Below are 15,656 nucleotides of genomic sequence, written 5' to 3'. Positions count from 1 at the left end.
ATCTGTCAGCAGGATGGATCTGCCTGCCCCTGAGGGGATGCCCCTACCCTTGCAAAGTGCCTGCATGTAGTTGGTGCCCAGAAGATGGCTTAGAGGGATGAGGCCAACCTCAGGCTTTGTTTTATCCACATTTTCAAGGCCTGTGGTTCCCAGACCTCTGCATTTCATGGAAAATTTTAGAACAAAATTTGAAGACTGACATAGGTTTTTTTCCCGCCTCTTATTCTGTCAAGTAAAATAAAAGAGAAAAACCCCAACCCATTGCTGTCTAGTTGATTCTGACTCACAGCAACCCTACAGGACAGAGTAGAACTGCCCTCATAAAGTTTCCAAGGAGAACCTGGTGGATTCGAACTACTAACATTTGGTTAGCAGCCAAACTCTTAACCACTACACCACCAGGTTCTGCCAAGTAAGGACATTAAAAACTAAACTAAACTCAACTAAGCTACTTTCTACTGTCACCATCACCACATTCAATAAGGTATATTTCAACCCCAGAGAAGGAGTGTGATGGTTAAGGCTGTGTGTGAACTTGGCTGGGCCATGATTCTCAGTGGTTTGGCAGTTATGAGGTAGTTTGGCAGTTGTGTAATGATGCAATCACCTCCATGATGAGATCTGATATAATGTGATCACCTACATGATGGGATCTTCTGTGAGTAGATCACTGGAAGGGGAGTTTCCTTGGGGGTGTGGACTGCATCCAATATAGGTGGACTTTCTGGCAAGACCTGCTGGCTTTTGCTCACTCTGGATCCTGCTGCTGGCTTCTGTTTGTCTGACCTCTGGTTCTTGGGACTTGAGCTAGCAGCTTGCCTGCTGATCTTGGGATTTGTCAGCCTCTGCGGTCTAGATCTTGGGTTTGCCAGCCCTTGCAGTTACGTGAGTTGGGAGAAGCTTCCAGCCTGACCCATGGATTTGGGACTTTCCAGCCTCTACAACCGTGTGAGCCATTTCATGGATCTCTCTCTCTCTATGTATCATCGATGCTTCACTTGTTTTCCTTCTCTGGAGAACCCAGCCTAAGACAAGGAGTAAAGGCATAATCTTAGCAGAAAAGGGAGACATTTACATAAAAAAAAACCTCATTATATTAAAAGAAAAGAACCGTACTACTCACAGATTCCTAGACTGGGTAATTGGAAATCCCTGAGAATCTGAGCGGTTCTTCAAGGCCAGACACTCTTTTTCTTTTCTTGTAGTCCCCTTCACTACTGACTTCATTTCCACCTACTAACTTATAAGTACAGTCCAGCCCCACCTCCCAGATCACTCAAATTAAGACCACGACAAGATAACATTTTACATTTACTAGATAAGGAAAAAATAAAGAAGTCTGACAAGACCAAATGTTGACAAAGGACAGGGAACAACAGGAACTCTTATGTACTGCTGGTAGATGTATAGAGTGGTGTAACCACTTTGGCAAAACAATGATCTTATAGGCATTATCTCATAAAGTTGAACTTGTGCAAACCTAAGTTAATTTCACTTTAGGATATATGCCCTAGAGAAACTCTTGCACTTGGGCACCAGGAGTCATGTTCACAGCAGTAAAAACTTAGAAACAACCCAAGTGATGACAAGTAAGAGAATGCACAAACAACTTAAGAAATAGTATAGCATTTAAAATTAATAAACCACAGCTACAAGTATTAACATGAATTAATCTTAGAGACAAAATGTTGAGCAAATATTTTTAAAAAATCATAGGAACTACAGGCCATATGACACCATTTCTATAAGGGTCAAAACCAAGTAAAATTAAACACACAGACCACTTACGGAAAGGAAACAGGGAGGTTTTATGATTTAATTAATGCTCTAGTTCACAGGATGAGTATTAGATTCATATGTTTCATATTATTATGCCTTATTACTTACATATATGTTACATTCATTTGTAAAAACAAAAAATATACAATAAATATTTTAAGAAAATAAGGTAGAAATAAATCAAAATGTGCTAAAAATAACAATAAATGTAAAGAGACCAAATTCACTCATTAAAAGGCAGGGATGGTAAGATTATAGTAAAAAAAAAAAAATCAACAACAAATTCAGATAAATGCTGTTTATGAAAGACATATGTAAAACAAAAGAACACAGACAGAGTGAAGGTAAAGGGTGGAAGAAGATATTCCAAGCTGGGGGCAACTATGTTAATATCAGACAAATAGACATCAAAGCAAAAAACAATATGAGGAATCAAGAGAGTTTCTACAAAGTCAGCATAAAGCTATAACTTGTTTGAATGGAATAACAAAGCCTCATTATAATCTCAACAGAATTACTAGGAGAAATTGAGAAATTCACGTCCATGATAGGAGATTTAACAGAGCAAGTGAATGGCAGATGCAGGCTTTGTGTTTGGATCTGCTTCTGCTATTCTGTCCCTCCTAATTTCCCATGTGACTTTGAGCAAGACTCTTTCTCTTGTTAGATCTGAGTTTCTCATATTGGAAAAAAAGGACTGGACGAGATGAGTGAGGATTCCATAAAATGCCTGTACTCCCATGGCAGGCAGAGTCTAGGAAAAGGCCTTTTCACATGATGGATGCTTCTGAGCCTGGTGGCAGCTGGTGCTCTTCACTCAGTGTATTCTAGGAGAATCTGTCATCTGCTGTTTCCCCTGACAATGCAACCACCCTGACAATGCCTTGACCTCAGGCAGCTTTACAAGAAGAAGCTTATAAACTCCATTGCCAGCTGAAGTGCTAGCAGTGAAGGTAGAGCCTGGTAGACTTAGCTTCTCAGAGCTGCAGTTCTACTTTGCTTCTTGAGTCAAATAGGAGGTGACAGAAGGAGGAATGCTGTCCAGGACAACTCCAGTGGGAGACTGGCATTAATATAGGATGCATGTCCCTGGAAACATGGAAGGGGCCAGCCCTGAAAGCTAGGAGTACAGCTTCCCTAAGTGGCAATTCCAATTGCTGGAACTAACTGGGCAGTGCTGGTATGGTAATGTGAGCAAAATATCAGGACTCAGGAGCTGAGGCTGGTTTTGCTGGCCTTGACATTCATTGGTGCAACCTAGGGCAAGCCACTGCATGATTCTGCATCTCTTCTACAGAGGATTATTTTCAAGGCATGAGAGCTAATGTAATGTGTTCTGCTGGGTTTTGGACTTGCTTTGTGCCTGTTATCCCTTCTTCCCCTCCAATTTATCCCATTTGTAATGGAAATGTCTACCTTATGCCTGTTGCATCATTGCACTTTGGAAGCAGGTAACTTGTATTCTAGATTCCGCAGATAAAGAGGAATTTTTCAGAAGATGGAATTTGCACTTGGAGCTGATTTAAGACTTTTTAGATGATATGATGGGGGTGAATGTGTTTTACATGTGGTAAGGACATGAATGGAGGGGCAAAAGGTGGAATGTCATGGACTACATTGTGTCCTCCAAAAACCTGCTTCAACTTGGCTAGACCATGATTCCCAGTATCCTGTGGTTGTCCACAATCTTGTGATCTGATGTGATTATCCTATGTGTCGTAAATTCTAACCCCTATAATGTTAATGAGGCAGGATTAGACACAGTTATGTTAATGAGGCAGGACTCAATCTATAGGTTTAGGTTGTATCTTGCTTGAGTAAATCTCTTCTGAGGTATAAAAGAGAGAGTTGAGCAGAGAGGAGAGGGACCTCATTATCACTAAGCAAGAAGAGACAGGAGTGGAGTGTGTCCTTTGGATCCAGGGTCCCTGTGGTGAGAAGCTCCTAGACCAGGAGAAAATTGATGACAAGGACCTTCCCCCAGAGCAAACAGAAAGATAAAGCATTCCCCTGGAACTGGCACTCTGAATTCAGACTTCTAGCCTCCTAAACTATGAGAGAATAAAATTCTATTTGTTAAGGCCATCCATTTATAGTATTTCTGTTACAGCAGTACTAGATAACTAAGACAAGGGGTCAGGGAAGGCTTCCGGGAACACAACTCATTAATGATCTCCTTCTCCCTTTCTTCTCCAATTTACCCATTTTCCTCAGTTATAGCTCTGCATTCATCTCTGTTTCTTTCAATAATCACACATGAATCAGATAACTGTGTGGAAAGCTCATTCATATTTATTGCATCATCTCTTCTGGGAGCATCTACATTTTTATCTGGGGTTCCTGATATCAAACAAACCACTTCTCTACAGGTGTAACAGATCTTATTGGAGCAGGGCAGCATTCCAGAAGTGGGGGGAAGGAGCTCCCCTAGACCACCCAGGTAAGGGCTCTAATCACCAGGCAGAGAGGAAAACAGTGGTGTAGAGCTAACCTGAAAGAACTGTCAGGTTGTAATGACACAATCTGGATACAATACTTGATCATATTCACTCTTGAATACAACACTGTATAACTGAATTAGGAGCCCTGTGCTAAATTCATAGTATCTGTCCAGATTCTATTTGGGTTCTTGGTTTATGTCTTATTTGAGCTTGAAGTAATGGATTTTGCATGGTTTTGATAAGTTGTAAGACCTTGTGTGATTTCTAAGTAACCTATCTGAACCTCAGTTTATATATCTATAAAATAACCCAGTGCCATAGCGACCTTATAGGACAGAGTAGAACTGCCCCGTAGAGTTTCCAAGGAGTGCCTGGTGGATTTGAACTGCCGACCCTTTGGTTAGCAACACATAGCACTTAACCACTACGCCACCAGGGTTTCCTCATCTATAAAATAGAGATTATATTAAAACTCTCCTTGTAGGAGTTTGTGAGGGCAAAATGGTATTATTCATTTAAAGTCCTTAGCATAGTACGTGATTTATGGTAAGAGCCTGATAAAAACTTGATATTCTTCAAAATAGTAATAGTTTAATTTCTGTTAGTTCTCTTTTGTCTACATTTACTACTTCTCCTTTCTATTAAGATAATGTTCTTTTAGGCAAGATGTCCAATGGCATGTTGGTCTGCTTTCCCATTTTCCATTCCAGCCTGTTCCAATCACACCATCCACACCATTTCCAGCACCATGGAGGTAGCACAGAGAGGAAACTATCGTCCTGGTAGGGGTGTATTCAGAGGAATTAAGGGTCTTCTTTGGGTGTCGGAGAAGGAAATAGTAATTCTAAATGGTTTCCAACCCATGAATATTCATTTGTTCCTTGTTCTGATATTCAAGTTGCATGCAAAATGCTGAGCACCATGACTTGCCTTTTGTAGACACTGGGTAAACAATATTTCTTCATCCCTTTAATTCTCCTTCACCTACCCACTGTCTGTTTAGCCACAAATCCTAAAGATCCTCAGAACTGTAAAGGGAAAAATGTGGCAAAATAATTCTAAAGTTCATGTAAAGTGAACATAGAGATTGAACCACACACCCGCAGGCTCCCTACAAACAGCTATATTGTCTGTGCTTGGGGTCCTACCAGTGTTGGGGTGCTCACCCCTCACAAGGCAGCCTGTATCATTACTTTCCAAGTTTAATTATTCTTTAAGTTGTCTTTACATGGAACCCATCTGACTTCCATGTCTTCATGTCAGTTCTATTCATTGGTCCCAATTTTGTTCTCTGGAATAACTCAAAATGAATACCACAACTCTTGCATGTGACACCTTTTTACTCCTTCTCTGATGTACATCCCTTTCTGTGTTGACACAGGTCCCTATGTAGCACAAACGGTTTGTGCTAGACTACTAACCTAAAGGTTGGTGATTCCAATCCACCTGGCCATCTGCTTCCCTTAAGATTATAGCCAAGAAAAACTTATGGAGCAGTCTACTCTGTAACACATGGGGTTCCCATGAGACTGAATCGGCTCATCTACAACTGGTTCTGTATCAACACACAGACACAACTGTAGTGTTGTCCATCACCATTTGAATGGCAGTATTGCAAAAAGTCTCCTTAGAGTGTCTCTCTCTGTCTAGTCTCTTCCTTCCAACCTATCCTACCCACTCTTGCCAAATTTTTCTTCCCCAAGCTGGGTTACTTTCTACTGGCTAAAGTTCAAATGTTAAGTTTGGGATTTGAACCAGTGCTGCCACCTGTCCTGTCCTTTCCACCCTCTACTGCTGGTCCTAACCTGCCCAAGCTCTCTTCCCTGCCTCATCGCTCACTACACCTTCCACCAGCAGTGCCCCATCTCTAGTCACTGTGGACAACTTGTTGCCAAAAAATACCTTGTGATTTTCTGCCTCCTTGATTTCACTTGTTTCATACTTATTCTTTCTATGGAGGATTCCCCCCAGCTCACCCTCTGTATTCAAATGGAATTCATTTAAATCTTAGGAAGGGTCCAGACTTTGCTTGTAGACTTAATACCTTTTTGTCTCACTCTGGAGTGAGTCATTTCCAGCCATCTTCCGAGTGATCACCCTTCAGGGGGATGACCCACTGGCAGTAACCTTCTGGAAGATTAATCCTATGATGGTTTTGGGGTTATCTGGAGGGAATAAAAGTTTGCGAGTGGAGAAACCACTTGATTTATTGACACTCAACATTTCCTAAGCAGCTGTGTCACCTCAGGCAGGTTGCTGCATCACAAGGCACAGCGGAGGCTGTCGGAAGCAGGTTTTGAAGTAATTAAGCTGAGCTGCCCACAGATCACACCACTGGAGGAAGTAGTTACTCTCCAATCTTGCAAAAGGTTGTTGCACGTCTATTTACTTACACTTCAGGATATTGAGAGTGGAACGAGGCTAATTCTTACTGAAATTAGAAATCGAAATGCAATTAGAACTTTCTAATTAAGTTGGTATAAATATTTATAAGAGTATAGTGAACATTTCAAATGCCTGGAACACTGAATGTCTCTTTGAAATGTGCTGAGGGAGAAAAGCGTAGTGTTCCGTCACTCCATCCTGGGAAAAAAAACTGGGTCCTCAAAAGGCTGAACACACAGATAGCACATGTGTGAACACACAGAACATATGTGTGAACACACACATACCCAGGTGAACATATGCAGAGCACATGTGTGAACACAGAGCACATGTGTGAACACACACAGCATATATGTGAAACCACAGAGACACATGTGATCATTTCTTTGGTACCTTATCACCATTGTTATCCTCGGAAATAGCTCTTCATATGGATTTTTAATATACACACAATCATTGGTCCAGTGAGCCAATTTTAATTACATTTTATGTCTTTATAACACAGAACTTTGGACATATTTTGAATTGCCCACGATACAAGAGCAGTATTAGCTGGCTCAGAAAACAGATGTGCTGTCTTGAGCCATTACTTAGTTTTGGTGGGGGGAGGGCATTTAACTTGAGGGGATAAAAGACAAGAGGTTTAATTCTGGCTCTTTTATTCACCACTCCTTTGAGCTTAATAAATGTTTTATCCTTTCATGCTTCCAGACAAGAAAATAGGAGCATTTGTTGTCTCCTGGGGCTGTTGTGAGGATATATGGAAATAACAGATATGAACATACTTAAGAAGATAAAAAAGAACACACGTTTCAGGTATTAGTGCTACTGATGTAATTATTACTGAACCCCCACAAATGAAATATTTCCTAAACTGTAATACCAGGGATGGGGAAAGTTGGGAGAGGGTAGCATGGGCAAGGACCAGATGAGGGTAGAGAGGAGATGACATGAGAATGGGTGAATTAGGAGGAATCAGGGAAGGATCGTCTTCACAAAGCCAACTGGGAAATTGCCATAATTTCAGGCCACCTGGCAGATTGCTTGAGAGAACAATGGGCATGTCAATCAATGCATCCATCCATCAATGCATCAGTCCCTTACCACACTAGAGGAGCCAAGAGGAATATGAAAGCAGAAACAAGCCTTCCCTGGAGGAAATTACAATTGAGTAGAGAAACGTGATGTAAACTCAGGACATGGATTAACAAATGTTTAATAAACAACACTAAATTAGGTAAAGAGAAAGGATATTAGTGCTCCCAGCTCAATTTTTATACCCAGGCAAGAGAGGCCCCTGCCCTGGGTCCTGTGTTATAGGGGTCCCACTTAGATGCCTTAAGACCAGGTCAGCCTCTATAGGATGAGGAGTCTGTGGGGTCAAGGAGACATACCCACTAGTACACCTCCTCCCTCACACCCTCATGCTACTATACTCGGGACCCTGAAATTCCCGGCCCCAATGGCCAAACCCACTTCCAGGGCCTGTGTGGGCATCTTCCTTTTGATCAGTCCACCCAAGAGTTGACAATGCTGCCAATGTTGCTTGAGCAGTGGCCAAAGTGCAGCTGCTTACGGTGACCAGGTATGTAAAGAACTGGGATGTCCAGATTGGGGTATCACATGTATGAGATCCCTCTGGGTACAGGGCAGAGCTGCTGTGGGGAGAAAAGTGGGCCAGGCTGAGAAATAAGGACCATGTTTTCCTACATAGCCATGTGCCCACAAAGAGCACCAAGGAGTTCAAGGATACATCCAAACCTGGCCCCCGGGTCAGTATTAAGGTGTATTTTTCAAAGTATGAAGATTGAATTTTTTTTTTTTTTTTTTTTGACTTGTAGGGTGGGTATAAAAATGAGAATGAGCTGGCCAGCCTGGTCACGAGGTTTTCCAAACTAAAAATGAGATCCTCACAATATTTTTAAAATAGCAAATTTAGAAATTGATTTAATATTGCCATTTCACAAAGTTCTCTTCTTTTTTTTTTTTCTTTTGTTTGTTTTATTAAAATTTAGATGAAGGTTTACAGAACAAACTAGTTTTTCATCAGTTAGTACACACATTATTGTACGACATTGGTTAACAACTCCATGACATGTCAACACTCTCCCTTCTCAACCCTGGGTTCCCTATTACCACCTTTCCTGTTCCCTCCTGCCTTCCAGTCCCTGCCCCAGGGCTGGTGCACCCCTTTAGTCTTGTTTTGTTCCATGGGCCTGTTCAATCTGGCTGAAGGGTGAACCTCAGTAGTGGCCTCATTACTGAGCTGAGTGTCCGCGGGCCATACTCTCAGGGTTTCTCCAGTCTCTGTCAGGCCAATACGTCTGGTCTTTCTTTTTGAGTTAGAATTTTGTTCTACATTTTTCTCCAGCTTTGTCTGGGACCCTCTATTGTGATCCATGTCAGAGCAGTCAGTGGTGGTAGCCAGGCACCATCTAGCTGTACTGGACTCAGTCTGGTAAAGGCTGTGGTAATTGTGGTCCATTAGTCCTTTGGACTACTCTTTCCCTTGTGTCTTTAGTTTTCTTCATTCTTCCTTGCTCCTGAAGGGGCGAGACCAGTGGAATATCTTAGATGGCTGCTCACAGGCTTTTTTTTTTTTTTTTTTTTTTTAGATTTTTCCAAAATTTTATTTAGTATTGTTTTGAGAGAGCAGGGCTGTATGGTAATCTTCTCCTTACTTTTTTTTTTTTTTTTTTTATAATAACTTTTATTAAGCTTCAAGTGAACGTTTACAAATCCAATCAGTCTGTCACATATAAGTTTACATACATCTCACTCCCTACTCCCACTTACTCTCCCCGTCTTGAGTCAGCCCTTTCAGTCTCTCCTTTCTTGACAATTTTGCCGGCTTCCCTCTCTCTCTATCCTCCCATCCCCCCTCCAGACAAGAGTTGCCAACACAATCTCAAGTGTACACCTGATATAATTAGCTCACTCTTCATCAGCGTCTCTCTCCCACCCGCTGACCAGTCCCTTTCATGTCTGATGAGTTGTCTTCAGGGATGGTTCCTGTCCTGTGTCAACAGAAGGTCTGGAGAGCATGACCGCCGGGATTCCTCCAGTCTCAGTCAGACCATTAAGTTTGGTCTTCTTATGAGAATTTGGGGTCTGCATCCCACTGCTCTCCTGCTCCCTCAGGGGTCCTCTGCTGAGCTCCCTGTCAGGGCAGTCATCGATTGTGGCCGGGCACCAACTAGTTCTTCTGGTCTCAGGATGATGTAGGTCTCTGGTTCATGTGGCCCTTTCTGTCTCTTGGGCTCTTAGTTGTCATGTGGGCTTGGTGTTCTTCATTTTCCTTTGCTCCAGGTGGGTTGAGACCAATTGCTGCATCTTAGATGGCTGCTTGTTAGCATTTAAGACCCCAGACGCCACATTTCAAAGTGGGATGCAGAATGATTTCATAATAGAATTATTTTGCCAATTGACTTAGAAGTCCCCGCAAACCATGTTCCCCAGACCCCCGCGCTTGCTCCGCTGAGCTTTGAAGCATTCATTTTATCCCGGAAACTTCTTTGCTTTTGGTCCAGTCCAATTGAGCTGACCTTCCATGTATTGAGTGTTGTCTTTCCCTTCACCTAAAGCAGTTCTTATCTACTGATTAATCAATAAAAAAACCCTCTCCCACCCTCCCTCCCTCCCCCCCTCGTAACCACAAAAGTATGTGTTCTTCTCAGGTTTACTATTTCTCAAGATCTTATAATAGTGGTCTTATACAATATTTGTCCTTTTGCCTCTGACTCATTTCGCTCAGCATAATGCCTTCCAGGTTCCTCCACGTTATGAAATGTTTCAGAGATTCGTCACTGTTCTTTATCGATGCGTAGTATTCCATTGTGTGAATATACCACAATTTATTTACCCATTCATCCGTTGATGGACACCTTGGTTGCTTCCAACTTTTTGCTATTGTAAACAGAGCTGCAATAAACATGGGTGTGCATATATCTGTTTGTATGAAGGCTCTTGTATCTCTAGGGTATATTCCGAGGAGTGGGATTTCTGGGTTGTATGGTAGTTCTATTTCTAACTGTTTAAGATAACGCCAGATAGATTTCCAAAGTGGTTGTACCATTTTACATTCCCACCAGCAGTGTATGAGAGTTCCAATCTCTCCGCAGCCTCTCCAACATTTATTATTTTGTGTTTTTTGGATTAATGCCAGCCTTGCTGGTGTGAGATGGAATCTCATCGTAGTTTTAATTTGCATTTCTCTAATGGCTAATGATCGAGAGCATTTTCTCATGTATCTGTTGGCTGCCTGAATATCTTCTTTAGAGAAATGTGTGTTCATATCCTTTGCCCACTTCTTGATTGGGTTGTTTGTCTTTTTGTGGTTGAGTTTTGACAGAATCATGTAGATTTTAGAGATCAGGCGCTGGTCGGAGATGTCATAGCTGAAAATTCTTTCCCAATCTGTAGGTGGTCTTTTTACTCTTTTGGTGAAGTCTTTAGATGAGCATAGGTGTTTGATTTTTAGGAGCTCCCAGTTATCGGGTTTCTCTTCATCATTTTTGGTAATGTTTTGTATTCTGTTTATACCTTGTATTAGGGCTCCTAGGGTTGTCCCAATTTTTTCTTCCATGATCTTTATCGTTTTAGTCTTTATGTTTAGGTCTTTGATCCACTTGGAGTTAGTTTTTGTGCATGGTGTGAGGTATGGGTCCTGTTTCATTTTTTTGCAAATGGATATCCAGTTATGCCAGCACCATTTGTTAAAAAGGCTGTCTTTTCCCCAGTTAATTGACACTGGTCCTTTGTCAAATATCAGCTGCTCATACGTGGATGGATCTATGTCTGGGTTCTCAATTCTGTTCCATTGGTCTATGTGTCTGTTGTTGTACCAATACCAGGCTGTTTTGACTACTGTGGCTGTATAATAGGTTCTGAAGTCAGGTAAGGTGAGGCCTCCCACTTTCTTCTTCTTTTTCAGTAGTGCTTTGCTTATCCGGGGCTTCTTTCCCTTCCATATGAAATTGGTGATTTGTTTCTCTATCCCCTTAAAATATGACATTGGAATTTGGATCGGAAGTGCGTTAAATGTATAGATGGCTTTTGGTAGAATAGACATTTTTACTATGTTAAGTCTTCCTATCCATGAGCAAGGTATGTTTTTCCACTTAAGTATGTCCTTTTGAATTTCTTGTAGTAGAGCTTTGTAGTTTTCTTTGTATAGGTCTTTTACATCCTTGGTAAGATTTATTCCTAAGTATCTTATCTTCTTGGGGGCTACTGTGAATGGTATTGATTTGGTGATTTCCTCTTCGGTGTTCTTTTTGTTGATGTAGAGGAATCCAAGTGATTTTTCTATGTTTATTTTATAACCTGAGACTCTGCCAAACTCTTCTATTAGTTTCAGTAGTTTTCTGGAGGATTCCTTAGGGTTTTCTGTGTATATAATCATGTCATCTGCAAATAGTGATAACTTTACTTCTTCCTTGCCAATCCGGATACCTTTTATTTCTTTGTCTAGCCTGATTGCCCTGGCTAAGACTTCCAACACGATGTTGAATAAGAGCGGTGATAAAGGGCATCCTTGTCTGGTTCCCGTTCTCAAGGGAAATGCTTTCAGGTTCTCTCCATTTAGAGTGATATTGGCCGTTGGCTTTGCATAGATGCCCTTTATTATGTTGAGGAATTTTCCTTCAATTCCTATTTTGGTAAGAGTTTTTATCATAAATGGGTGTTGGACTTTGTCAAATGCCTTTTCTGCATCAATTGATAAGATCATGTGGTTTTTGTCTTTTGTTTTATTTATGTGATGGATTACATTAATGGTTTTTCTGATATTAAACCAGCCTTGCATACCTGGTATAAATCCCACTTGATCAGGGTGAATTATTTTTTTGATGTGTTGTTGGATTCTATTGGCTAGAATTTTGTTGAGGATTTTTGCATCAATGTTCATGAGGGATATAGGTCTATAATTTTCTTTTTTTGTAATGTCTTTACCTGGTTTTGGTATCAGGGAGATGGTGGCTTCATAGAATGAGTTGGGTAGTATTCCGTCATTTTCTATGCTTTGGAATACCTTTAGTAGTAGTGGTGTTAACTCTTCTCTGAAAATTTGGTAGAACTCTGCAGTGAAGCCGTCCGGGCCAGGACTTTTTTTTGTTGGGAGTTTTTTGATTACCGTTTCAATCTCTTTTTTTGTTATGGGTCTATTTAGTTGCTCTGCTTCTGAATGTGTTAGTTTAGGTAGGTAGTGTTTTTCAAGGAATTCATCCATTTCTTCTAGGTTTTCAAATTTGTTAGAGTACAATTTTTCATAATAATCTGAAATGATTCTTTTAATTTCATTTGGTTCTGTTGTGATGTGGTCCTTCTCATTTCTTATTCGGGTTATTTGTTTCCTTTCCTGTATTTCTTTAGTCAGTCTAGCCAATGGTTTATCAATTTTGTTAATTTTTTCAAAGAACCAGCTTTTGGCTTTGTTAATTCTTTCAATTGTTTTTCTGTTCTCTAATTCATTTAGTTCAGCTCTAATTTTTATTATTTGTTTTCTTCTGGTGCCTGATGTATTCTTTTGTTGCTCACTTTCTATTTGTTCAAGTTGTAGGGACAGTTCTCTGATTTTGGCTCTTTCTTCTTTTTGTATGTGTGCATTTATTGATATAAATTGACCTCTGAGCATTGCTTTTGCTGTGTCCCAGAGGTTTTGATAGGAAGTATTTTCATTCTCGTTGCTTTCTATGAATTTCCTTATTCCCTCCTTGATGTCTTCTATAACCCAGTCTTTTTTCAGGAGGGTATTGTTCATTTTCCAAGTATTTGATTTCTTTTCCCTCGTTCTTCTGTTATTGATCTCTAGTTTTATTGCCTTGTGGTCTGAGAAGATGCTTTGTAATATTTCGATGTTTTGGACTCTGCAAAGGTTTGTTTTATGACCTAATATGTGGTCTATTCTAGAGAATGTTCCATGTGCGCTAGAAAAAAAAGTATATTTTGCAGCAGTTGGGTGGAGAGTTCTGTATAAGTCAATGAGGTCAAGTTGGTTGATTGTTGTAATTAGATCTTCCGTGTCTCTGTTGAGCTTCTTACTGGATGTCCTGTCCTTCTCCGAAAGGGGTGTGTTGAAGTCTCCTACTATAATTGTGGAGGTATCTATCTCGCTTTTCAGTTCTGTTAAAATTTGATTTATATATCTTGCAGCCCTGTCATTGGGTGCGTAAATATTTAATATGGTTATGTCTTCCTGATCAATTGTACCTTTTATCATTATATAGTGTCCTTCTTTATCCTTTGTGGTGGATTTAAGTCTAAAGTCTATTTTGTCAGAAATTAATATTGCTACTCCTCTTCTTTTTTGCTTATTGTTTGCTTGATATACTTTTTTCCATCCTTTGAGTTTTAGTTTGTTTGTGTCTCTAAGTCTAAGGTGTGTCTCTTGTAGGCAGCATATAGATGGATCGTGTTTCTTTATCCAGTCTGTGACTCTCTGTCTCTTTATGGGTGCATTTAGTCCATTTACATTCAGGGTAATTATAGATAAATAAGTTTTTAGTGCTGTCATTTTGATGCCTTTTTATGTGTGTTGTTGACAATTTCATTTTTCCACATACTTTTTTGTGCTGAGGCGTTTTTCTTAGTAAATTGTGAGATCCTCACTTTCATAGTGTTTGACTTTATGTTAGTTGAGTCGTTACGTTTTTCTTGGTTTTTGTCTTGAGTTATAGAGTTGTTATACCTTTTTGTGGTTACCTCATTATATACCCCTATTTTTCTAAGTAAAAACCTAACTTGTATTGTTCTATATCGCCTTGTATCACTCTCCATATGGCAGTTCAATGCCTCCTGTATTTAGTCCCTCTTTTTGATTATTGTGATCTTTTACCTATTGACTTCCATGATTCCCTGTTATGTGTATTTTTTTTTTAATTAATCTTAATTTGTTTGTTTTTGTGATTTCCCTATTTGAGTTGATATCAGGACGTTCTGTTTTGTGACCTTGTGTTGTGCTGATATCTGATATTATTGGTTCTCTGACCAAACAATATCCTTTAGTATTTCTTGTAGCTTTGGTTTGGTTTTTGCAAATTCTCTAAACTTGTGTTTGTCTGTAAATATCTTAATTTCGCCTTCATATTTCAGAGAGAGTTTTGCTGGATATATGATCCTTGGTTGGCAGTTTTTCTCCTTCAGTGTTCTGTATATGTCGTCCCATTCCCTTCTTGCCTGCATGGTTTCTGCTGAGTAGTCAGAACATATTCTTATTGATTCTCCCTTGAAGGAAACCTTTCTTTTCTCCCTGGCTGCTTTTAAAATTTTCTGTTTATCTTTGGTTTTGGTGAGTTTGATGATAATATGTCTTGGTGTTTTTCTTTTTGGATCAATCTTAAATGGGGTTCGATGAGCATCTTGGATAGATATCCTTTCGTCTTTCATGATGTCAGGGAAGTTTTCTGTCAGAAGTTCTTCAACTATTTTCTCTGTGTTTTCTGTCCCCCCTCCCTGTTCTGGGACTCCAATCACCCGCAGGTTATCCTTCTTGATAGAGTCCCACATAATTCTTAGGGTTTCTTCATTTTTTTTAATTCTTTTATCTGATTTTTTTTCAGCTATGTTGGTGTTGATTCCCAGGTCCTCCAGATGTCCCAGTCTGCATTCTAATTGCTCGAGTCTGCTCCTCTGACTTCCTAGTGTGTTGTCTAATTCTGTTATTTTATTGTTAATCTTTTGGATTTCTACATGTTGTCTCTCTATGGATTCTTGCAACTTATTAATTTTTCCAGTATGTTCTTGAATAATCTTTTTGAGTTCTTCAACAGTTTTATCAGTGTGTTCCTTGGCTTTTTCTGCAGATATCCTAATTTCATTTGTGATATCATTAAGCATTCTGTAAATTAGTTTTTTATATTCTGTATCTGATAATTCCAAAATTGTATCTTCATTTGGGAAAGATTTTGATTCTTTTGTTTGGGGAGTTGGAGAAGCTGTCACGGTCTGCTTCTTTAAGTGGTTTGATATGGATTGTTGTCTCCGAGCCATCACTGGGAAACTAGTTTTTCCAGAAAATCCGCTAAAAAAAACTGCAGTCAGATCCCTATCAGA

The 15,656-nt window shown here is 40.0% G+C and overlaps 1 protein-coding gene across 1 annotated transcript in view; it reads right to left on the bottom strand.

The window, feature by feature from the left end:
• Positions 1-972: 972 nt before the first annotated feature.
• LOC126060513 (substance-P receptor-like) overlaps positions 973-15,656 on the bottom strand; it is a 157,751-nt gene continuing 143,067 nt past the window's right edge. Inside the window, exon 3 of the mRNA XM_049856696.1 lies at positions 973-1,025. Within this exon, the coding sequence (XP_049712653.1) occupies positions 995-1,025 (31 nt within the window). The 3' untranslated portion in view covers positions 973-994. The remainder of the gene's footprint in view (positions 1,026-15,656) is intronic.

Source organism: Elephas maximus, chromosome 17 (genome assembly GCF_024166365.1).
Source record: "Elephas maximus indicus isolate mEleMax1 chromosome 17, mEleMax1 primary haplotype, whole genome shotgun sequence".
NCBI lineage: Eukaryota > Metazoa > Chordata > Mammalia > Proboscidea > Elephantidae > Elephas > Elephas maximus.
The sequence above is the reverse complement of the archived record's forward strand: the minus strand, read 5'-3'. Positions and strand labels throughout refer to the sequence as shown.